Source organism: Anoplolepis gracilipes, chromosome 12, assembly GCF_047496725.1.
Source record: "Anoplolepis gracilipes chromosome 12, ASM4749672v1, whole genome shotgun sequence".
Classification (NCBI taxonomy): Eukaryota; Metazoa; Arthropoda; class Insecta; order Hymenoptera; family Formicidae; genus Anoplolepis; species Anoplolepis gracilipes.
In genome coordinates this window covers 3,810,001-3,833,591 of record NC_132981.1, presented here as the reverse complement: position 1 = coordinate 3,833,591, position 23,591 = coordinate 3,810,001, and the positions used below count along the sequence as shown (strand labels likewise).

Below are 23,591 nucleotides of genomic sequence, written 5' to 3'. Positions count from 1 at the left end.
TATATATAATGTTTGTCAAGACGCACAAAACGAGAATGTAATTATGTTTATAATTTGATGTATCCTAAATGATATTTCCATTATACAAATGTCAATTCGTAGGTTTAGATACTTGAAATTTAAAATATTTTTTATGTTTGTTACAATATTTAAAAAACTCATAATTAGTAGTAATATTAATTAATCCTTTATTAATTAATATTTTGTAGCAATTAATATAATCAGAGTTGTCAAAAAAAGCTATTAAAAAATAATCACGCATTTTTATATAATTATTTTATTTCTGACTAAAAAATTTTGAAGATATTGAATACTGATGAATATTAGTGTAAAAAGTATTTAGTTTTAATGCCAAAAGATGTAATTAAAAGACTGGATTTAACTGATATAAACTTTATTCGGGACTAATACAACTTAACTCGAAAAGGCTCGAAGGAAGACTGACTTCTCTTATTTAATAAATACACATAGACAGACGTAACCATGGTGATGGAATATCTGAATATTAAGGTGCAGGCTAAATTACTATTACATTAACAAGATAAATATAAAGACATATAGACATTTTTATGCGGAAAAATGCGGGGTTGCCTTATGATGGGCTTGTTTGCGATCAAAGTACAAGCGTATTTGTACTTTGAACGTTGCTAAAGTTTGCGGAATATTCAATCAAAGTTGCTGCTGATTCATAAACAGACGTAAAATGAGCAAAATTCAACTGTGCAACTGAAACTCGTATTTCGAATGCAAAAGCGTGAAACAGGTGCATTCCGCATAATTCTATAAGCTTTAAGATCTCAGATTTATTTGGGAATCAGCAATTGAAAGATGTAACAACGATTTGACGTAACATATAATTGATAAAGAATTTCATTTCATTTTCTCGATTGCAATTAGCGTTTAGTGTAATTCATTGCAGTTGACAGTTGACGGACGCGATGACCAATGATTTTTTTCTATCCTTCACGTGTTACCATGACGTTATCTTTTTATCTAGCAGTGACATTATTAATAATTGCATTGGAAATTTCAACATTATATCTAGAAAAATTAGATTTAGCTGTCAGAGCATAAAACATTGTTATAAAAATCACAAAATGTAAAATTTTCATCGACTCGCGAGATGGTGGACTGCATTACCATATGCAACAGCGCCTGCATAACATGTATCTGGTGCATTCTCTTTTCGGTATGGTACGATTTATGTAACAGCCAGCCGATCGCAAGCTGACCAGTAAGAATATGCTAAAGCATATTCCGTGTGCTTCTTCGGCCAAATTATGGTTTTCTCTTTCCTCTTTTAGTTTTCCAAGATTTTCGAAAAATCTTAGGAAAGTCGATTCGAGTGAGTGTTGCGTGCGAAGAAAGTCTATTCTGAAACACCGTTCGCGGAAAGCACGTTCGCGTGATTTTCCGAGATGCGTGAAGGCTGATTCAGTTCGTGCACGACAATGCAAGGATTTCTCGTGCTTCGAACGCGATCACGAAGAACTACGGGAACGTCGTTCATGTCCCGGAGAAAAAGTATGCGATCGACCATTGGGAGACCGTCAAAATGCATGTCGATGTTTAAAAAAGGATAGAAAAACTTCGCCAATATGTAACGGATCGGTTAAATATTCGAATAATTACAACAAATCGGACAGCCCTCTGAACAGAAAGAACAGCGATGCAATTTTGGAAGCAGACAAAAACGAAATGCCTGTGAAAGATCTTGAGGTACATTGACAGCTCCGTTTTCAAAATCGAAAATAAACTCGAAATGTGCAAATTAAATAAAATTATCGAATGATAAAGTGTGTTAAATGTATAGTAAAATCGAATAGAAACGCATATAGTTTTTAAAATATTCTTAGTATTTATTAAAAAGAGCTGTTTACTCCGATTTGCAAGCATGCAAATAAAAATAAATAACGCGACAACAAATAAAGTGAGTTTATTATATATTGAATATTATATTATTATATATTGAATATTATATTATAATTTCGATACAACATTAATTTTAATTTTAACAACTGTGATATTTATACAATGAATTATATCGTTAATTTAACTTGTCACAATTTGTTAAGGATTTTCGGCAGCAACTAGGTTGCTCTCGAACTTTTGTTCAACACTATAATTATGTTTTTTGTCTATCGTTTCCTTCTGGAAGACAATGAACCTCCCTGAAAGGAGATCGCATTGAATTAACATCGGAATGGTCAACAATTTGTACGACTTTTTGGACTGTTGAAAATTCCATTACGACCGTTGATTTCGTGTCATTTATTGTTTGAGAAGCTTCTGACATGTTTATTTTTTCATCGAGCTCCCTTGCTTTCAATCTATTTTTAAAGTGTAAATCTATTAAAACGATGACACATAGTAATTTGATAAAAAATAAAATATAAAAAGAATAATATATAAAAACTGTAATCACGGGAGTGATATTTTCTCTTTGCTCTTCTTCTGATATTCCGTCGCACATCTCAAACTCTTCTTAGATCTTTTCTTCTGACACTTTTTATTTCTACGCTCGCGACTACCGTTTCTATTGGAATTGCTGACATCGTTAACGGCACCATTGCCATCAAAATCTGTTTTTTCTTACTTTTTGGTAGTTCGTAAGATATAGCTCTTCCATCTTTTCAAATCAGCTCTTGATCGAGGAGAAATTCTCCTGGCGCAACAATGGTGGCTTTGATATTGCCACCTAATATGTGAAATTATTAGTGTAATAGTATAATTATAACTTACATAACATCGAGAATTTTATTAATAATATAATTGTTTGAAACTTAGATAGGAAAATAATTCAGAACGGATCATTACCATAATGCACAGGTCGTGGACTGTGGAACTGAACATGAAAATGCAATTCAGCACCGTCAAAACTATTAGCGGTTCCAGCATGATTCGCCAACATCTTCCTCGTTTCCTCAATTACAAGAACGATTTATTGTTAGCGATTTCTTCTTATCAGACACAAGATACTGCTAATTTTGTCCTAAAATTTTTTTAACAATATGACGGCAATTTATTCTAATTTGATTAAGTTCAATATTTTGCGATTATATTACAGTATTCAGAGTGAATTAAAATATTAACTATCTATTATATTTTTATAAATTATTTAATAAATTCGAAAATATACGAGAGAGAGAGAGAGAGAGAGAGAAGAAAAAAATTAATTAAATTTGAACAAAAATTACTTTTTCTTCTTGAAATAATTTTTATATATTATTCAAACTTTTATACAATATACATAGATGTACGTATATGCAAAGAATTTAGTAGAGATCTTTAAATTTATCCATCTGACATATCCTTCAAATTCGTCAAAGACGTTTGCGGAGTCGGCAGGTGACGATCAGGGGTCGGAAAGGGAAGATATGCAGGAAATACGTACAGATTACCATAGCTGTTGACAGGGGAATCAGCCAATCTGCAACCCCGCTAAACCATAGACCTTCTCTCGACGGGAGTCCTCCAAGGACCCTTTTTGGACACCGAGACGCACAATGACGCCGTAACCGCAATATAAAAACGCTGGTCTCGAAATCCCCGCGCATCTGTGTGACGTAATATAATGATGATATTACGGCTTTTTCCCTCCCCTATCCTACGTTTGCGGATACGACGCGGTTCTCGATACTACAATGCGAGAAATTGACGGACCACCCTGAACGATCGTGCGCGTCACCACCTGTGGCGAATGTGCGTTCGCTCATTTATTTATTCCTCCTCTGTTGATGACGATTAGTGCCATTAATGGGAAAAACGAGGAGCGAGGGTTTAAAATCAGCGATTTATATCAGACTAAAGATAAATCATGAAATTACGAGTCTAGAGAAGAAAACATTATCAGTGACGATAGTCTTAGACAAGAAATATTTCTAATACGAGGATTCTCTTTAATCAAGACACCTCAGGCTCTTTTATAGATGTTCAATTTTATTCACGTTGAATCGTGCGAAAAAATCTCGATTTCACGCGTCTTTCGAGTGATTCGTGAATTATCGTCGCTCTTTCATCCCGAAAACGGGCCCGATCTCGCGCGTCGAGATCCTTTCCTTGACTCGAGAGACGTCCCACGTATAATAATATCGCGGTCACTTGTCGCTCCATTCATCACCGACCGCAGGCTTCTCTTTAGTACGGAAAAACGAGTAGCTTTTCACTCACCGCCGCGAGACCGCTCCCGCTCGTCACGCTGTTTTCCCGCGTGTATCGAGAGCGTGTTCATTCTTCGTGGCGTCCTAATTTATTGGCCAGCGTTTTCATTGTCGCCGTTCTTAAACGCGCGACCACACAGAATGCGAACGACACCTTTATGAACTCCCACGCCATTCACGATTATGAAACCGCCCATGCATTTTCTTACCCCCTCATCTCCGACGATTTTATTGTGAGTCCTTATGCTCCCTCTACGCAACGATAATCGCGACATTTATCCTCCTTTCTTTGTGCGTTTAACTTTATACGTTGAATATCACAGGACATCGCGAACGACGTTCGCGGAATTCGTCGACTGTGACGACCTCGAGAGAATCCTAACAATGCCGAGAAAATATGGGGACAGTTTGAAATTTTTCAAGTGTTCTCCGAACCTCTTACAAAACGATGTAGCGTAAACTAAACTCAATAAAGAATCATCGTATTCTTATACGATGATTGATTTAACGATGGATCAATTTTTTTTCTATACTGAAAGAAGAAAAATTAAATTAAATTAAATTAACTAAATAAAAGCGATATTCAATATTGTCAAGAATAAATTATATATATATATATATTATACTTGTAATCTAGGTTAATATTGAAAATATAAGTAAGGTAAAAATAATAAGGTAAAAATAATTTTTACACAAGTTTTCATGGATAAATAAATTTGTGACAATATATATATATCTTACGATATTATCGTAATTGCTGTCTTTTAGTCTTTATATCGGTGACAGCCAACTCGTTCATCGAAGAATAGAAAAAGCTAAGTGACTTGTCGAATGTCGAAATACACAATCATTTTGTACATACATATATATACTGTCACACATTTCTTTATCCATGAAAACTTGTGTAAAAATAATTTTTACCTTTACTCATATTTTCAATATTGACCTAGATTACAAGCATAAAGCTTACAAAGTGATTGTGAATGTCGACATTCGACAAGTCACGGTAGCCTTCTCTATTCTTCGATGAACAAGTTGGCCGTCACCGACACAAAGACTAGAAGGCAGCAATTACGATAATATCGTAAGATTCAACAATGCGGTCTCCAGAGACACGCCATACTATCGATTTTCGTATAAGGCCCATTGAAATTACGAGAAGGAAAGGAGTCACGAGAAGGATAGAAATAGTCCGAAACGAGAGGCTCATCTGGCGAGCCGTAACGAAAGAATTTTGCACGGCTGGTCGATTGGAAACGATGAATGAACCGGGCGCACGCATTGAGTTTTGCACGCCTTTACACATTCACGCCTATCTGGCATATATTAAGGATATCATCTACATCATTGGTGAAATTCTAATCTTTTCTTCAGAAATGTCATCGACGCGGCTACCGGTCCAGATTCATATTTCCTTAAAATCCCAGAAAATTTTTCGAGTTACGCTAATTCTTCATTTACTGTCTATCTTCTTGTAAGGTCTAGTGAGATTAATGCAGTCTTTTCATAAGTATTAAATAAATTAAAGAAAGATATATATAAATTGATAAAATTAAATATGTGCAAAATATAAAATATAAAAAAGCATATTGAAATTATTAATGCAAAATATGAAAAACTATATTGAAATCATTATTCCTATTTTTTTATTATTAGATTTTTACATAGTTTGATATTATTACATTAGATATTTTATTTAATATGATTTAATGAGAGCGAAAATAGATACGTTACCATTGTAATATTTATGCTTTATTCCTTTTCTTTTTACGTTTGTTTTTTAATTCTTTTGCCGATTGCTTTGTAATTTCCTCCAGTTCTTCGTCCGGTTCCTCGTCAACATCTTCAATTAAATTGGCAACGGGTTGCGATGGTGCAACAGCAGATACAGGTGTAGGCACAGATGCAGGTGGCGGCGTTGGCGGTTTGGGTGTTCTTAGTTCAAGTTCGACGTTTCTATTTTTTTGTTCAGAATATTCCGCTTTCTTTTTTATTCTCAGTAAAAAAATACTTTGATTGCCCTCTGTTATGTGATCACTGTACACTTCTTGATTCTCTGAGGTAAATTGCGGATAAACCGTAATGGTCTTACATTGATGGCTATCCGGGTCGTCTGTGCACGATGCGATCTATTAAAAAAGGAATTTGAATCGCATATTTCTTTTTGGAAAACGAATCAAAATTATAATTAAAAACTGTCTTAACTTTTTTATCTCCCCTTTTTTAATTCTTTTCTTTATTATGAATTTTTCTCTTAATATAAATTTTAGAAAATATAGAAAATATAGAAAAAATGGAGAGTTTGCAAACGTGAAATGTTAAAAAATTTAATTTTTTTAAATTGAAAGTGACACAGGGACAAACCTTGTAGGCAATTGTTTGTCCCTTATAAACAGAGTCTTCCTTTTCAAAAGGGGATGTCGAGTGGACGCGAAATACAATACGATCGTCATAATCTGCGTTGATTATTTTGGGACCTCTTTTGCTTGTCGGTCTTTGAATTTCGACGCAATCGCAAGGTGGTTCCCATGCTGCTCGTTTCTTTCTTTGTTTATTTTTGTCCTTTTCTAATCTAATGATGAGCTGGTTGCTAATCATCTCTGCTCCGATCTCTTGATAATATTTTGAGCAGGCATTCTTAGCAAGTGTTGATTGAGAGGACGATGGGTTAGACATTGGAGGACAGAGACACGCATCTTGTTAAAATGTTTTAAGATGATCTTATAATATAAATATTTTTGTTGGAAAAATATATTATTTATATTATTATCTCAATTAACTAGCGTTAAATTCCAAGCAACAAGAGCTAAATCTTACAAATATAATTTTAATCAAAACCTGCTGTCTTTAATTGACAAAAAATGTTTATTTACCTTTATTGTTAGGAGACTGCATTTTCACTTGCAATTTAAAGTTTGGGAAGTAATCTTCATTGAATGCAAAACATATCTGTTTATTTAACGTTCCATTTTCAAAGATGTGGTTATGATTCGTACATACAGTTTGCTAAAATCGATTCTTCAGTCAGGCATATTCATTGCACATCAAAAAACAAATTCATGTCACAGATCCATGCCTTCTTCAGCAAATTATTAACATGTCATTATTCCGATATAACCCGATCTAAATTTACTCCAAATTTACCATAATGTGACTGAACCATCAAATGTGCCGACAAGCTCAGTTATTTGCATTTATGATGAAACAGAAATAGCAAGGATGATTGCGACAACTTACAACTGCGGCTGTCCTATATTGAAGAAGCCTTCATTGATCGCTGAATCACTCGGATTTCAAGCATCTTGTTCATCTTGCTGCTCTCGTCCATCTGATCCTTCGTATCAATCGCGAGGACACGCGGTTCAATATTACACACAATCTAGAACTGACGAAAAACGCATCAAATCCAGAGACAAAGTTTCCTACATTGATTGTAAAAATTCTCATTATGCTCCATCAAATGCAGAATGTACTCCATCCGCGTACTTATCATCGATCCCTCCAAAATGTTCCAATTGTTACAGCATAAATATATCCAGAACCCCTTCACAAAGACCGACAAGTGCTATGACAACTTGTATGTTGAAAGATAGCGCGAGCAAACAGGTTTCAAAGAGCAAAAGCGAATCGAAATTAAAGAAGGACGTCGAAATGTCAAACAGGGACCATGCTCCGACCGACAAAATTGTATCCGAGATCGTGAAAAAAGGACAGCCGTACAAAGAGATCGAAGCTGTCATCAATGACAATCGCGTCATCATCAGGATGCATAAGGAGTCAGTCAAAGAAGTGTACGATCCTCCGTGCGAATGCGTCGGCCAGGTAGACGTGAAAAAATCGACGTCGAGCTTAAAAAAATGCGATGACGGTGTCGTGTTCGACATGGCCAAAGGAAGTTTGAACTTACTCTGTCGTACTTCTCGGGAAGTTACGTCGACGAAGAAAATTTGCGATCGAGAGGAGGGATGTCGTACGCTCATGTTGTATCCGAATGTAAAAGAAGACGATAACATTAGAAAATTACAAATTTCTATGAATCGGCTGGAAAGCGAGAGAGTTAAAAGATCGAAAATGCAAAGAGCAATTGAGCTGGAAGAGAATCCGAATATATTCGTCCTGAGAATTAAAAAACACTGTGAAAGCGGCGATAAAAAGCAAAAGATCGATCTTGAGTTCCGGGCACCGCGACCGTGGCTACCCAGGACCAGTAAAAAGAAGGAACTCACAGACTTGTCTGAAAAATTAGAGGAAGAAAGCATTGAAGAGCAGACCAATTTGTATAAAGAAACAGACGAGGAGATTAACGAGAAGAATAATGAATAAAAAAAAAACACTTTTTTACGTATCTGTCCTGCTTTTAATTTTAAACATTCCATTGTTTCTATAGTATATAATAGTGATACTAATATTAATCATTATATTTCTCCGCAATAGTATGGACACTAAAAGTCTTTTCAAATTCCTGCTAAACTGAAAAATAAAGAAGAAAAACATTAATAAACACTGAAAAATAAATATTTAAGAAAAAACAAAAAATTTACATTTAAATCTCTGCTATTTCTAATTTCAATTAATGATAATAAATATAATTATATATATATATATATATATAAGATAATTCTTGCTTAAATATCGAATCAAAATATTAAATAATTCTCAGTTTCCACTTTTTGAAAGATTGAAAACAGAAAATGGCTATATAATTATTTTCTCTATGGATTTCAAGGAAAGATAAAATATGAGGTTTATTGTATATTCTCACGAAATCAATCTTTCTTAGATTATTAACGTGGTGTAGATTAATGCGTGTCGAATTCAATTTCCGGGACGTCCGAGAATAAAGAGTTCGGTAGTCAACGGCTCTACTGAGTTTTTCATTGTATGCGCTTAATTTGTCTCGGATCAGTATCGTTTCAAAATGATAGGAACATGAGTTCATACAAAATAATACGACAGGTGCCGAACGCTGGTTTTTTTTGGAATAATCTTTCGTTGGCTGTCAAATTAATCTTAAGTAAATCCAATTTGTTACCAAGTTTTCAAAAAACTCCACGTGCTTATTACATGTTTAAAACTTTTATATATTTGAATTTATTAATTAAACTCTTTATTTCCAGATACAATTTAATTGTACTAAAAACATAATAAATCATAATTTATTCTAATAATCAAATATTTATCATTAAAAGAAAACTAAAATGTTTTAAAGCAGATTAATTGCAATTATATTTTATTACATTACTACAAAGCTTTTGCAAGTTTTATATTGGCTACTTATAATCGCAAAACTATCAATACTCGCTATTTTTACTAAATCATTAGGAAATTGATAGTTTGTTAATAAAAACATTTTTATTATTGAAAATAAATTCCGTAATAATGGGCCGATGAATCTTCTTGCATGTTTTTGACATAAAAGCGACATATATATAAAAAATCTAGCATTACAGCCGCAACACAAACGTAATCGAGGGACGAGAAACGTCGCTGCGGAGAAAATTGCCGTGCATCGCACTCTTTATTCCTGAAGATGTTCAAACGGAGTGCCCCAGAACGCAGAAGAAAGAGATCTTGAAAAATCTCCGGATCGATTCTCACGACTCGACGCTCGGAGTCAGGTGCGTCCGTGAATGGACTTCTAGCTTTCATTCATCCCTCCTTGGAGATTCGAATAGCCACCCGCCCACACTAAGGCCCCCATTTTTTGACGTCCAACAGTCTCAGAAGAATGGAGAAGAAAAAAAAAGAACGATGATTCCTCGATGAAGAGTACGCGACCCGAATTCGAGCCGTTCCATTGACGCATATAATGATAAGCCGAAGACTTTGAGCAGAGTGATTTTTCAATCGATCCAATATGCTTTTCATGGTCTTGGCTTTATTAATGCCCGGATTTAAATAAGAAATTGTGCGATTCAAGCACTGTGTCTCCTGTGACATGATTCAAGAGTTCTGGGAGCTGTTCCTATAAATGCTCGCGTTCCTATAAAAGCAATAAAATTCTAAATTGGAATAATCTTATTAACAGCTTCAAGAAAATTATTTCAGATTACTTCATTAATTAATAAGCCATAATTAAATTTTCTGTTTTGCAATTTAATATTTCTAATCATTCTTATTGTCATTCATTAGTTTCTACAATAATAGAGAATTTCAGAATAAAAAATATTTATAGGATTTTTAATCAACTATTTATATTATCTATTTTTTAGTTTTATTTTTCTGATAGATGTATTTACTTTTTCAATATGAATGAGGTTAAATGAAAAATAACATTTGCTTACAGATCGGTAAACCATAATACAATTGAGATTTCTCATGATGGAGCAAGTAAAGAATTGTACAATTTTTTTAATTAGTTGTGAAGGTTCAGAGAAAAATAATATTGAATATGAAAATAATATATATACGTGTCATATTATATACATGTTGCATTTTTTGTGCTAAGACTGTTATGTTTAATAATTAGAAATTTAAACTGTTCTCATCACGCGATTCTTATCCAGTTAATATGCAATAAGTTTTAAATAAAATATTTTGAATTTTTTTACCTTTACAATTTTTATTTTCTTTTTTTTTATTTATAAAACGTTACTTTAACTTGTTTCTGTTTTTTACTGTTCCTTTCCGATCAATATCTATTTTTTTCAGTTTGGATTTGTAACAGTGTTCTAAAGACGAGCATATAGCAGATGTCACAAATGTATAAATAGTCACTAAATGATGATTAAGTGAGATCTAAGTGGGATCTATACTGCAACGTATTATGCCTATATGCTGATGTATTCGTATACCTATTCATGATTGAATCTAATAATAAATTCTAAGTAGCGATGTTCGCAATAACTAACAGCTAGCTTTTGACAAGTGCTACAAAGTGTGCAAGGGATCTAACAAGCGCGACAAATTGCTCTCTATGTACCACTTCTCAATACGAACGCGTGCAAAAGCCGTATCGCGTTGTGACGAGCTAGAACGAGGCGTACTTCCGCCTAGCATGAATGGGCCTGTCAATAACTTTAATTTCAATACCATAAACTGTAAATATAAAAAGATCAATAATAATTTGTTCAGAAAAAATAACAACACAATTAATATTCGCGGTGAAAAAAATATAGGAAAACTTCAAATTGAAAAACGCATCGTAATTTTCAATATATCGTATTTTGCCGTAATAATGGATACACAGGAATCTATATATCAGAAAGTCAACGACACCCCGGGTGTGCTTCCCGGTGAGCGCGAGAATACGCTCGTTCTTCGCACACGCATCTGAGAAAGTGCGTGTGATCCGTACGGGATATATCGCGTAAAAGCAGGAGGGAAGGTGGATCAGGGCTACGAGGGGCTCTAAACGCTTTTTAAAACCGGGTCGGGAGAATTCGTATCGAGTGTCAGAACGCGTAACAATGACGCGGGCAAACATTCCGACATATACAGGCCCACCCGCGGCGTGCGTTGCCGCGCGAAAGACACGGTTTGACACAGATGATATTTGGACGCGCATCGCGACGGGAGAAGGCGAGAAGAATGAACGGCGATGACGGAAAACGGAAGAATTTGTATTCGATGACAGCGATTTCCTCGGCGCGACAGCTATTACGACGGGGATTACGAACCGTTTTCGCAACGATTGTAAATTCGCTTCAGGTAGCGATAAGTAAACGTTACTTGCAATAGCTGCATCCAACCGCTATGCGAGATACACGATTATGTATCACGTGTTGTGGATGTAACAGCCAAAAGTAAAAAAAAAAAAAGCAACAAATCAAACTGTCAAATTGCATACAAAAATTATTATTATTGAAAAAGTAATAATAATAAATAATAATGAAATATTATTGAAAAATAATAATTATCAGAAGAAGTAAAATTTTCACTCTTTTTATGTCTTAAGAAAAGAGATTCAAAATGAAACAACCCCTTTGTGTTGAGGGAAAAATATAACATCGTGGTAGCAATACGTCTTTCTTCGCATCAAATGATGACTTGGTGATAGACTATGTAATCTGAGATTAAGGTAGACGTAATCCGGGCTGTAATCCGTGCGCGTTTAAGCAATCGTTTAGCCTAAAGCCACCCTCCAATAATAAGGTCCGGATTGATGGTAAACTACCTGAAGGGAACGATAAAGGAAGAAAGAGAAAAAAGGAAAAATAAAATAAGAGAAACGCTTTTGAAAAATAAAATTTGAAATTAATACATCTCATGGCACTTATAATATGTTTTAAATAAAAAATCCAAGACAAAATTAGGCAAAAACATTTGTGTTTAAAAGGAACTGTGGAAATGGCTTATTAAGAGAACACGTTTGAAAACGTTTCGCACCCTCGGAGAAGGACATTGAAACTCAGCAAAGTGAATCAAGAGAGAAAAAGATAGAGAAACAGAACGGGGAGAAAGATTCATGCTCTAGAGAAAGAACTTTAGAGGGCTCGCAGTCATATATCTGTAGGACAGTAGGGGGGTGTCAACGAGCTTGGACGAATGTCCCAGCGGGGTTTCCTCTATCGAAAACTGCTACCGAAATTTTCCGTGTGAGAATCTGACACACTTAACGTTAAGCTACCACAGTAGGTCCCGAATCATTCAATCTGGCCAGTTCGTATTTGTGTTACGAAAAGTTAATATTATCTTGTAACCGTTTTAAGTCGAAGTCTGCTTGTACGAAGTCCGTTTATTCAGGTACGTTTAATTAGACCTGAAATTAGAAAAAGAATTAAAAATTCCAAAACAATAGCTTTTATTTCAATTTGAATAATAGTTAAAAGAAAAGATACGATCTAAGAAGCAAGTAAATGATAAAATTGTATTCTTTTAGATATTACATATACATGACACTTTATAGATAATATATTAAAACTTTTTCAAACGCTCTCTTTCTTTTCTTTTTTATGAATTATGCATAAAATAGAAAGAAAATTATTTGATATTATTAACTTTTGAAATATGTATTCATAAAACGGTTATTTTGCAAATTATTACAATACTTGTATATAGTAATAAAAGGATACATGAAGGATTTCTGAAAAATATTAATCACAGTCAACTTTTTAATCCCTCAAATCGCCCTTTCCCTCAAAATTACAGACGCAACCGCGAAACATCTCATAAAAACGTATTGTAATGAAAAAAAGGCGGAAAAAGAGTAGAGACACAAACACGCGTATGGTAACCATGCATGCGTTCTCGAGGACGAAAGGGCGCAACCCACTGTTCTTTCCCCTACGTCCTTTACAGCGCATCGTATAAACGAGCAAGGGGATTCTCTATTATTTGAGGGGTTGCAGTTGGTGACGCCATCTTGAATTCAATCGCCGGGAAAATGGTGGTGATCCTGATGCTAACGTTGATGGAAGCGTATATATTGCTGCTTGATTTAAATATGCATTCGTGGTGAGAAATAGTGTAGATATTTATACCGAAAAAAAGATAATGTAATTACTATTTTTAGCTATAATATAAGTAACATTATTAAAAGTAACGGACATTATTGTAAATTACTAATACTGTATAATCAATTATATTTATACGTCATGACATCAATATTATAATAAAAATTCTTTATGAAAATATTTTAAGAATACGACAAAATAATAATAATAATCATTATGCAACTTAAATATTCAAGTATTGTAGAATTAATATATTGCTTGTTCAATGATGAAGTCAACATATTTATTTCATATCTGCATTTACGAATTAATATTATTTCGAAGGCAAACAATACAACAAATTTATATCAAAACGCTGTAATTAGAGTGTTGAAAATGTAAAGTGGGAAATTTGGAAATATCTATTCTCGGAAGGAAAGTGAATATGAAGTGAACACTAAGACATTAATTAGTAAATATTTGATTCATATAATTGTAACAATAAATCCATCTCAAATATATAACAAATCTAATATATATAATAATAATAAATATATAATAAAGTATGTATGCATCCTCTGAGAGACTATATATCTACATTATATAAGTATTTACATTATGTATATTTATTATTGTATATTAGACCACATTGGCGTGTCACGTTGCAGGAAAATACATAATAGTAGTCGAGAGATGCAAAAACGCTTTTCGCAAATTTTCGCTCCAAAGTACTCGTGGCGATTCGTAAAATCCTTTCCTAAATTAAAATGATGGTATCGAAAATACTTCAATGGGATTTAAAACTCTCAAGACAACCGAGGCGCTTAACATCGTACAAAATATAGTGTATAATGTATTTCGATGCAATATATATTATATATACTAGACACAGATACCCTGTACAGAAATGTCAAATTTGTCAAACGGATCGTTAGATCTTTTTACCAGCAAGTTTCTGACGTCAGATCTGGTAGATATATGGCGGAAGTCCGGTAGCTTGCTGAAATGGATGACCCAGAGCAAACATCCCTAATGCCGAAACGCGATACGGATCGCGAACTTCATGGGTTCTCGTGTGCTTCTTCAGATGGTCCTTACGTCCGAATCGCTTGCCGCAAACGACGCAGGAGTGAGGTCGAACACCAGTGTGGATCCGCTTGTGTCGCGTCAGTTCTTCGTTCCTGGTGAACGATTTCCCGCAGGACTCCACGTCGCACTTGAACGGTCTCTCTCCTGTAACAATGGAAATGTATATTAAATTTCTGTTCAATGTAGTTATTTGTGTCTAGCATTAGAATTTATATTGGTTCACAATATTCATCTTGTGATAAAATGATGGCTAATAATATTTCTTTCAAAAAAAGGAGACATAAATGTTAGCGAACAAATTTGCTACTTGAATGAAAATTTGCTTAATAGGCATTTTTAAAAAGTCTTTTTGTAATAATTTTATTTGCAACTATTTAAGTAATAAAAAATCAAGAAAGTGAAGACGTGATATACATTAAATACATCAGGGAATAAATACTAATTTTCAATAATTATAAATTGTTTTTCTCTATATTTTTTCATTGTTAATATATAATAGAAAGATGCACATGCATCTTTCTATTCGTGCATAAGCTTATTGATGTTAAATTAAATATAAATCCAATTAAAAAACCAGAAAAAAGTTCAAAAACTGCAGTTATTTATTGCGGGTGCATTTATTAATATCAAATAATATAAGCCTCTCCCATATGCAAACCTTTTGATCCTTACTTTAGGGTCTTCTTCAGTACAATGACTTAAACATGACAACACAACCAGCGAAGTTAAAACATAAACAACGAATGTCATCCTATTCGCAATACTTATAAATTAATATAACTCAATATAAATAATCGAAAGAAACATAACCGACAATTCACTTTAAAAATAACAATTATAATTAAAATTTCAATGCACAACCTTTTAAAAATGTCCAGCGATATATTCTTAAAAATATTTTCTGCGGTATTTTTTATGTAGAAAAATTTTGTTGAAAATTTTTTTACATGTATAAAAAAAAATATTAAGATTGAGATTAAAATTATTTGGTCCGAAAATTATTATAAAAGAAAATCATTTCAAAATATTCAAAAAGATGGTTTCAAATAAATGTTTCCTATACACAACTATCTTTTCTTGCTCAACTCAAATGATTATATATAATTCTCTCTCTTTTTGGGGCAGATATATAAATTAATTATAATAAATTAATATAAATTAATTACAATTAAAAACTTTAACTAACCAGTGTGTATGCGGATGTGTCCTTTAAGTTGACCATTGTTGCTGAACGCGACGTCGCAGTATTGACAGCGAAACTTCTTTGGACGCATCTTCTTCATTTGCTTGGCGACAGCATCCTGTCGGTGCACAATTTGCACCGCTTCCTCCATAGAACGATTATAAAAATCCGAAGGAAGAATCCCCGGTTGAACTACAGAATGTATTCCGGGATGAATTCCAGGATGAATCGCGGAATGAATGTCAGTGAAGGCATAGTACAACTCCGGAATCATCGAGTTCGCGACTGATGATGACCCGGCAATATCTGAATTCGTCATCGAATAAGTTCCATCGTTTATCGATGCGAAAGCCTCCGGTCGTCGAAACTCGAATGTCGAGAGATATTCTAGCGGACTAACATCTCTGGTACCGTTGAACTCATCCGAATCGGAAATCGCGGAAATCGCGGGTGCCGTTGAATTGACCTGCTGCTGTGAACGGAAGGCACGTGACTTGTTCCTCGCATCTTGCACGGTGCTCCCAACGTCCTCGCCTTCAAGGGAAGGCGTAGTGCTGGTCGCCACGTCATCGGAGGACTCGCTTCCCCGACGTCTTCTCGCGCGATGACGAACCACATTCAACGACGTCGAGTCTGCCGTATCTCGATCCAAGAGATGATCGTTATACTTTTCGGATGTTTCTACGGTGATCGAGCTCGTTGTGGAAGTTGTCGATGTCGCCGAAGACACGACGCTCTCGTCGTCGTCCTCCTGCCTGCTGCACGACGTGTCGTGGAGCGTATCGTCGACGGTGACGATCTCGGAAGCTTTGTTCGCGGTCTCCGGGATATGCCATGGTCGGAAGAAACCACTGGCTCTCAGCTCAGACATTTTCGGAGACTTGGAATACGAAAACGGTGAATATACACTCTCCTTTTATCACCGCTTATGAAACTTTACCGTCGTCGCTCGTTCGCGGACATAGGACAATCAACGCGACAGTACTACGGATTGTCCGAAACTCACTAAGCACGAATCTAAGCTCACCCTGACCTTATATAGAAATATTTCCCGCTATATACCAACGGCCTTTCGGGGGTCGAACCAATCCTCTTTATGGAAGGGAGGATCGGTTCGTCCCCCAAAAAGCGTCGGCGGGAGAAGGATAAGAGCCAGGACGCCCTTGGCAGTAGGGCCGAAGGTGGGTTTAGAGGGGCCTGTCGAGGGCTCGATGCGCGATACGCAGCCCCTTTGTAGTGAATTAATCGGTCGCTGCGGCCACGGGGCTCTCGCCCTTTTTGTCACGAGGGAGCACGAGTGTGCGGACGCATAGGGAGGAATACGGACGATCGGCGTGGAAAGTCGGAGCGCGGACGAAACAGGGGAGTCAGAAAAAGCCGATACCAAAGCAAAACCGATACGAATAAACGATATCGAAGGGTTGCAGGGCCTATCGCGGGTCCACCCCGTGCGTTCAAACCACCCGGTTCCCTCAAACTAAGGCACGCCCGTGACACGAAATTTGAGATCGACGCCGATTATTGGCCGCGAAAGGATTGCGACAATTCTTTGTGTAAAATATCGCCAGCATATGATGTTTCTTATCCAAAAGATATTTAATTTAATTATTACATACTGTATAATAAATAATATTAACAAGTAATTTGTTTGTGCTATTTATGCGCGATATAAATATCTTTAGTGATATAAAAAATCGCGACAAAGATGGAATTTTCATTAGCTACGAATGAAATTACATTTAAACGTTAACAAAAATATTTTTGCAAAAAAAAAAAATATATATATATATATATATATATATATACACACAAGTAATATTTAAAAATTAAATTAAAAGTTTTTTAAAATTTCCGAAAGAGAAATTTAAATATGAAATTTTTTGATAATTTGAAATATGAAATTTTTTGAATTTGCTTTCTTTTACAAATTTTATAGTTAAATTGCAATGAATTTTTTTCTTAACAAACATCAAGTTATAAAATAGTAATTGAATTTTAAATTAAAATGTTTTAATATGTTAGATAAGGATTTATCGAGCTTCTATATGATTATTGATCTTTATTTTTATATCATGTTTACGTCACTGATGGTATACACGTATTCTCCGGGACCTATTATGCATAATATAAATGTATGTTTTTCGTAATTCTCTTGTGTATTGTCTTCCTTGCTCTTCCTTTTTGCTACATGGTTATTATATATTACAATATTCAGTACGTGATATTTTTCTTTTCTTTTATCAAGTTTTGAGTTATACGTTATTCAGCTTATAGTTTTACGTTTGTCCTAAGGAGTAATAAACATTTCGTAATTAGAACTACAACTGCGTGTGATTATTACAATCTCAACAAAATATATTAAAAATTATTTATAAATTAAATTAAATTAAAACTTATTAAATAATAATTAAACGTTTAAATAGTAATTGGAGAAAATAAATCATGGATATAAATAACAATTCTAATAATGCGAGTTATCTATCTGCTACTTAATTTCGTTGATAACTTAGCCCGATCCGGTCGATCACGCGGGCTGAAAGAATAAATTGTTTATAGAAGGCGATCCGTTTCAAAATCGACGGACAGGCCACTTTAGACACAATAAGGATCAAGGCAGACAGAGTCAAACCGTCATGGTACGGGGTGTCGCATCATGTATGGGGTATGGGACATACTGCTTATATACGCGGCAAAGGTCTCCGAGGGTGGAGCTTCGCAAAAGCGCGCCGTTGATTTATTGTAACACTCGAGAAGGGAGAGAGAGAAAGATCTCGCGTACGTTTACCCTCCAGAAACGGAGAGTAACGTCGAGATCCACGCCACCCACCCTCCTCGCGTCCGTCTCGCTTGCACCAACTGTGACGACACCCTTCTGTCAAAACGATGTTTCTACAAAACCGGCCGGGGGCCATTGATACCGGACTCTGCCCTTTGTCGCATTCGTCACGACATCATCGCCGTCGCCCGTTTTGCGAAGGTCCCGTTGCCTGAGTCCTACGCGATCCTACGACCTGCGCGATTTAGTAATTCACGGTCCTCTCTCTGATATAAAACGGATTCTCTCTCCCTGTTTCTCTCCTCTCATTATTATCTCTTTTAGCTAATTTGTCAAAAATAATAAAGTAAGTGCTCTATATTGGTAAATCAAATTTTCTTGGAGAAATATTACCTACTTTTAAACCCCTAAAAAGAATGTCGATTTAATTTGCTTTAATTAAATTAAATCAAATTAATTTACTTTATTAATTTTGTTTAATTTAATATTACTTTTAAATTACATATAAATATTTTTATCTGAAAATTCTATTATATCTGTATATTCTACTGCAAATTATAAATCGTCTAAACTAGGCTTGATCTGTTGAATTTTCGTTCCAAAAATTTCAAATATCAGACTATTATATCAATTTTCTGTTTTCTTCTCACATATTATTGTTTTTGAGATTCGTCAATCTGGTTAGATAACGTGTGTGGAGTGATTTCTGCGATCGATCGAATCGAAATGAATTCAAAGAATCTTTTGGAAACTAGAATCTTGCGACAGTGTCAAGGCACTATTCTCCTTTTCTCGCGTACGCGTCGTTTAAATACGGATGTTATGTTAGTCTGATGATGGATCGAGATCAGTTCGGCAAGTTACCTCAGTATTCCTTTCACAAAATTCTTCCCGATCCGTCTTACTTCGAGCGACGGAAGTCACAACAACGAGTTACGGCTACTGACATTCGTGTGTCAGATTTAAGTTGCGTCTTTCTGAAATAAGCAAAACGAAGGCATGTGGCTGGTTGCCTCAATTCGAGATCGCATATTTTTCCTGACCTATAAATCACAGGATTATCTCTGCTGAATACTTGTGACTTATGCAAAAATTAATAATTCTGAATTAGCCTTATAAATCTTTATTAAAAATATATTGTATCCATCATCTTCATATGATAGTTTGACTTATAAAAAAAGTTATAATCTAAATAATTTATATTATTTAATTAAGTTGTTTTTTGTATTGATATGTATATAAGAGATTCGATTTGAATTAAATTTCTGCTTTTAATTTAGAATGAGATATTTTTTGCAGCACATCACAATATCGTCGAAAATCTAACAAAGACAGAATAGACACATTTAATTGAGTGCCCATGTACAAAACAGAATAGTAACAGATCCATCAAGCGAATTTTTTGCATGATAGTTTTGTACAATCGTTAGAAATGGGTTTGTTCCGATGGAAATAAATAAAAAAAACATGAGTGATCGTGGGTGCGCCGCTGTATTATTGCTTCCTGAAATTGCATTGTATGTCCGTCAATGACCGATGATGGATCAGGCGACTACAAATATCGCAGATTTCTGCCTAATTCCGCCGAATTTATTGAGAACGCGCTTTTTTCGTTGTGGTTTGGAAAAGTATTGTGTCCATAATCGAAAAAAGTTACCTCATACAAAAATGTGAAGTATTGCAACTAATATAGTCCAGTGTGATTTCTTACATTCAATATTTCATTGTTATATGTTTCATATCTTCTTTTAATTATATATAAGTTTTCTCTCTGTAACATAAACTGTAAAATATTTTAATAAAATTCTGATATATTATTATTCAATTAATATTAATTCTATTAACGTCCATTTGCAATTAACTAAAATACAAAGTATCTTATGTACACATATTAAAATAAAATCTAAAGAACATATTTCTAAAAACATTTAAAGAAATGCTTAAAACTCTAAATTTATTAAGATGATTAAATATTTATACTAAACAAAAAATACATCAAGAAAATATTAATATTTAAGAAATATTCTACATATCCCAGAGATGTTGAAACCCTTGTCAATTAATTATAAATTATAGCTGCATCATAGCGCAAACATTTAACAAATCGTATCTAATAATATGTATACATGCGTAGATTGTCTTAAATGATATTAAAAACAAAAGCAGATAGAACAGTCAATGCTAAAGTATATAAAAGAGAAAAAAATATTAATTTTTGCCTTCAGCCGCTTCAGTATAAAAACGATAGAAACGCATAACACATATAGCAGCTACCGACGACAAAGACAACTTGTCGCTGCGGTAAGGAGAAAAAAGTAGCATAAATCATTGGCGGGTACCCGCCGATGAATCTCGCCGGGTTCATCCACGTGGAAGGGGCATAATCAAATTTCACCCCGCCATGCAAGGGGCGGCGACTCTGCGGTCGTGCACACTTTCAAGGCCTTTCTGTTTGCCAAGAGGGTGGGACCTGGTCGAGGGCTATTATGGGGCTCACCCTGGGCTCTACCGTGGATACCCCAAAAGAGTGTGGGGTGCGTTACTCCCAGAGAGTAACCCAGCCATCCAAGCATCTAGCAGCTACCAAACAATTACGCGTGACGTGTGACGTGACGTGACACACCGTTCTTACACCACACATTGAAAAGAGATATGTTTTTTTACTAACACACAAAAAATAAACTTTACACACAAAGATTTTATTTTTCCAAATAAATTTTATGAAAAAGTAACATTGTAAAAATATTTATGTATCTTCTCGTTAATATTTAATCAATTATTCTGTAGTTTCTTTCCTAGATCTGTCTGAGTTTTCGTATCTCTTTCTTTCTCTCTTTCTCTCTCTCTCTCTCTCTCTTTATTAGAAATATCTTATTTTAAAGGCAATATTTAACTTATTAATAAATTTGCAAAATCTAAAGAAAATGTAAGAAAAAAAACTTTTTATAAATACATACCTTTAAAACGTTCTAATAATAAATTATATGTTAATGTAAAATGTAAAGCAAGTTTTACATTATTTTTAAATTTAATAAACTGAAAAATAAATCAATATCTTATTTTACAAATACACTTGTTTAATTGAAGAAAAGGCAGAATTATAAAAAATTTTACTCTCAGAATTTAAAAATATTCTATTCAGATTTTTCGACAATATGTTTTGTATCTTCATATATTATGTTTAAACCAAATGTAAAAAATTAACTATTTTAATATTAAAAACATAATAAATATAAATAAATATTTATTATATATAATTTTTATATACGATCTTTTTTTCTAAACAAAATTTTTTATATCGAAACAGAATTACGTTCCTTTTTTATCTCTATGTCGAATTCCTTCACGCGTTAAAATCACAATAACATATATTTTTTATAAATTTTTTTCAAACATATCTGGGATATATGTAGTATACAACTTCAAATAAAATCGACATTGTTTAACAATAAATGCAAAATTATGAATATTAACTAGGGCAAAAGCAATCACAACACCGTCTCTCGTCTTGGATATCGATCGGAAAATCGATGCGGTTTATCTCGCCGTCCATTAATCAAAGATCCAACTTCCGCGCGAGTGAATTCTTCGTCGTTCGAAGAGAGGGATACCATGAGAGGAATAGATACCATAATAAAAGATCGTTCTGCCAGATGGCCCGTGCCTGGTACCAAAAAGAAACTCTCTTTCTCTTTTTCTCTTTCTCTCTGCTGTCTTTTCTTTCGAACATACTCTTCCTCTTCCTTTGATCGGCCTCAGTTTTTTCCTTCAAGATGAGAAGTCGTAGGCATTTTTCACGGGTTTACATTCTGTGGAACATATGTGTCCGCGCGACATTGATATGAGATCATAATACTTTTTCCTTCACGGTTGTCCAGCCAAGGATTAAAACTGTGTCTTCCATTCTGATTATATCACATATCTCTTACAGTTTAAAATATAAAAAGCAACGAATCTGTTTACTAACTTTTAAATATAAAAACTAGTAGAAAATAAATACATATTGTTATCTTCATGATTTTTCATCTTTCTTTAAATAGATTATCTTTTCTTTCTTCTCAAAATTCTATTATCATAATAACAATTTTATTATTTTATTTTTATACAAAAATAGATGCACTTAAATTTTAATCTATTAGCACAGACTGAACGATTATATCAATTTCTTTTCTATATATATTTCACATATAACATATAATTATAGAAGATATAAAAATATATATAGAATTATAATCTCTAAAAAAATGAAATTAATTACAGTAACTGATAATGCTATATTATTGTAAAATATAAATAGAAAATATTTCTAAATTTTTATACGATCTTTTCATTTGCTTTTATCAAATAAAGCACGTATCATTTCATCTCGATACAGCTGTCCAGATTGCAACGTCAGGAATCTGAACATTTTCTAAGGCATACACGTATGAAAAATACCCATGTTGAATCGAGAAAGCGCTTTCTGACGCTCAATGTCGGTCACTTTGACACGATTGTGAATTAGCACATTTGCCGACTTTATAGTCGGACAACCCTTTCAATAGATGGTAGAAAAATACCGTGCAAATTTAGTCGCGAAATATTTCTTTTTAAAATTTTTCTCTCAGCTCTTGAATCCAGCTGAATTATTTGTTTCCCATTTTATTTCATGTATCAAGCATTTTAATTTTTTTAATAAATTAAAATCTGTAATATAAACGCAACATCTTTTATTGAAAAGAGAAACTTATAGTAGCCATATATTTTCACGTAGAAATAATAATTTAAATCAAGAATAACATTCAATTTTTATTCAGACTATTCGCAGTCTGCCTGAACAATTGATACACAAATCGCAAACAATACTTGAAGATGAGATATATCAAGGCATGCTAAATGGAAACGGATTGAGATGTCTTGTAGATTATTTCAAGATCTATTTCTAGAAATGTTCACGGCAAATTGCCGAATTCGTCACACAACGACCCTTCGCCACCCTTACTTTTACAGTTCCGTACTCTGCGTATGCG

General features: G+C 34.1%; 5 protein-coding genes across 5 annotated transcripts; 2 read left to right on the top strand and 3 right to left on the bottom strand.

The window, feature by feature from the left end:
• Positions 1-370: 370 nt before the first annotated feature.
• On the top strand, positions 371-2,015 carry LOC140672037 (uncharacterized). Its single transcript, XM_072903831.1, has 2 exons — positions 371-1,194; positions 1,305-2,015. The coding sequence occupies exons 1-2, from the start codon at positions 1,124-1,126 to the stop codon at positions 1,726-1,728; spliced, it is 495 nt and encodes a 164-aa protein (XP_072759932.1). The 5' UTR covers positions 371-1,123; the 3' UTR covers positions 1,729-2,015.
• A 55-nt stretch (positions 2,016-2,070) lies between these two features.
• LOC140672040 (uncharacterized) lies at positions 2,071-2,898 on the bottom strand. The gene is given in 5 exon segments (XM_072903833.1): positions 2,071-2,166; positions 2,168-2,330; positions 2,426-2,698; positions 2,818-2,834; positions 2,836-2,898. Coding segments are annotated over 5 exon segments (612 nt in total).
• Positions 2,899-5,905: 3,007 nt separating this feature from the next.
• LOC140672038 (uncharacterized) lies at positions 5,906-7,055 on the bottom strand. Its single transcript, XM_072903832.1, has 3 exons — positions 7,034-7,055; positions 6,525-6,856; positions 5,906-6,289 (listed from the first exon to the last, which is right to left on the bottom strand). Exons 1-3 carry the CDS (start codon positions 7,053-7,055, stop codon positions 5,906-5,908), a joined length of 738 nt encoding a protein of 245 aa, XP_072759933.1.
• Positions 7,056-7,252: 197 nt separating this feature from the next.
• LOC140671926 (uncharacterized) lies at positions 7,253-8,580 on the top strand. The gene has a single exon (XM_072903658.1). It carries the CDS (start codon positions 7,380-7,382, stop codon positions 8,481-8,483), a length of 1,104 nt encoding a protein of 367 aa, XP_072759759.1. The 5' UTR covers positions 7,253-7,379; the 3' UTR covers positions 8,484-8,580.
• Positions 8,581-14,193: 5,613 nt separating this feature from the next.
• On the bottom strand, positions 14,194-16,689 carry LOC140671879 (uncharacterized). The gene is made up of 2 exons (XM_072903571.1): positions 15,810-16,689; positions 14,194-14,767 (listed from the first exon to the last, which is right to left on the bottom strand). The coding sequence occupies exons 1-2, from the start codon at positions 16,675-16,677 to the stop codon at positions 14,496-14,498; spliced, it is 1,140 nt and encodes a 379-aa protein (XP_072759672.1). The 5' UTR covers positions 16,678-16,689; the 3' UTR covers positions 14,194-14,495.
• Positions 16,690-23,591: the final 6,902 nt, after the last annotated feature.

Coding starts and splice junctions, on each gene's coding strand:
- LOC140671879 (XM_072903571.1), bottom strand. CDS start 16,677: ATGTCTGAGCTGAGAGCCAGTGGTTTCTTCCGACCATGGCATATCCCG. Junction 14,768..15,809: donor ACACATCCGCATACACACTG/GTTAGTTAAAGT, acceptor CCATTGTTACAG/GAGAGAGACCGTTCAAGTGC.
- LOC140672037 (XM_072903831.1), top strand. CDS start 1,124: ATGGTGGACTGCATTACCATATGCAACAGCGCCTGCATAACATGTATC. Junction 1,195..1,304: donor TGCATTCTCTTTTCGGTATG/GTACGATTTATG, acceptor TTCCTCTTTTAG/TTTTCCAAGATTTTCGAAAA.
- LOC140672038 (XM_072903832.1), bottom strand. CDS start 7,055: ATGCAGTCTCCTAACAATAAAG. Junction 6,857..7,033: donor GCAGTCTCCTAACAATAAAG/GTAAATAAACAT, acceptor CATTTTAACAAG/ATGCGTGTCTCTGTCCTCCA. Junction 6,290..6,524: donor GACAAACAATTGCCTACAAG/GTTTGTCCCTGT, acceptor CTTTTTTAATAG/ATCGCATCGTGCACAGACGA.
- LOC140671926 (XM_072903658.1), top strand. CDS start 7,380: ATGATTGCGACAACTTACAACTGCGGCTGTCCTATATTGAAGAAGCCT.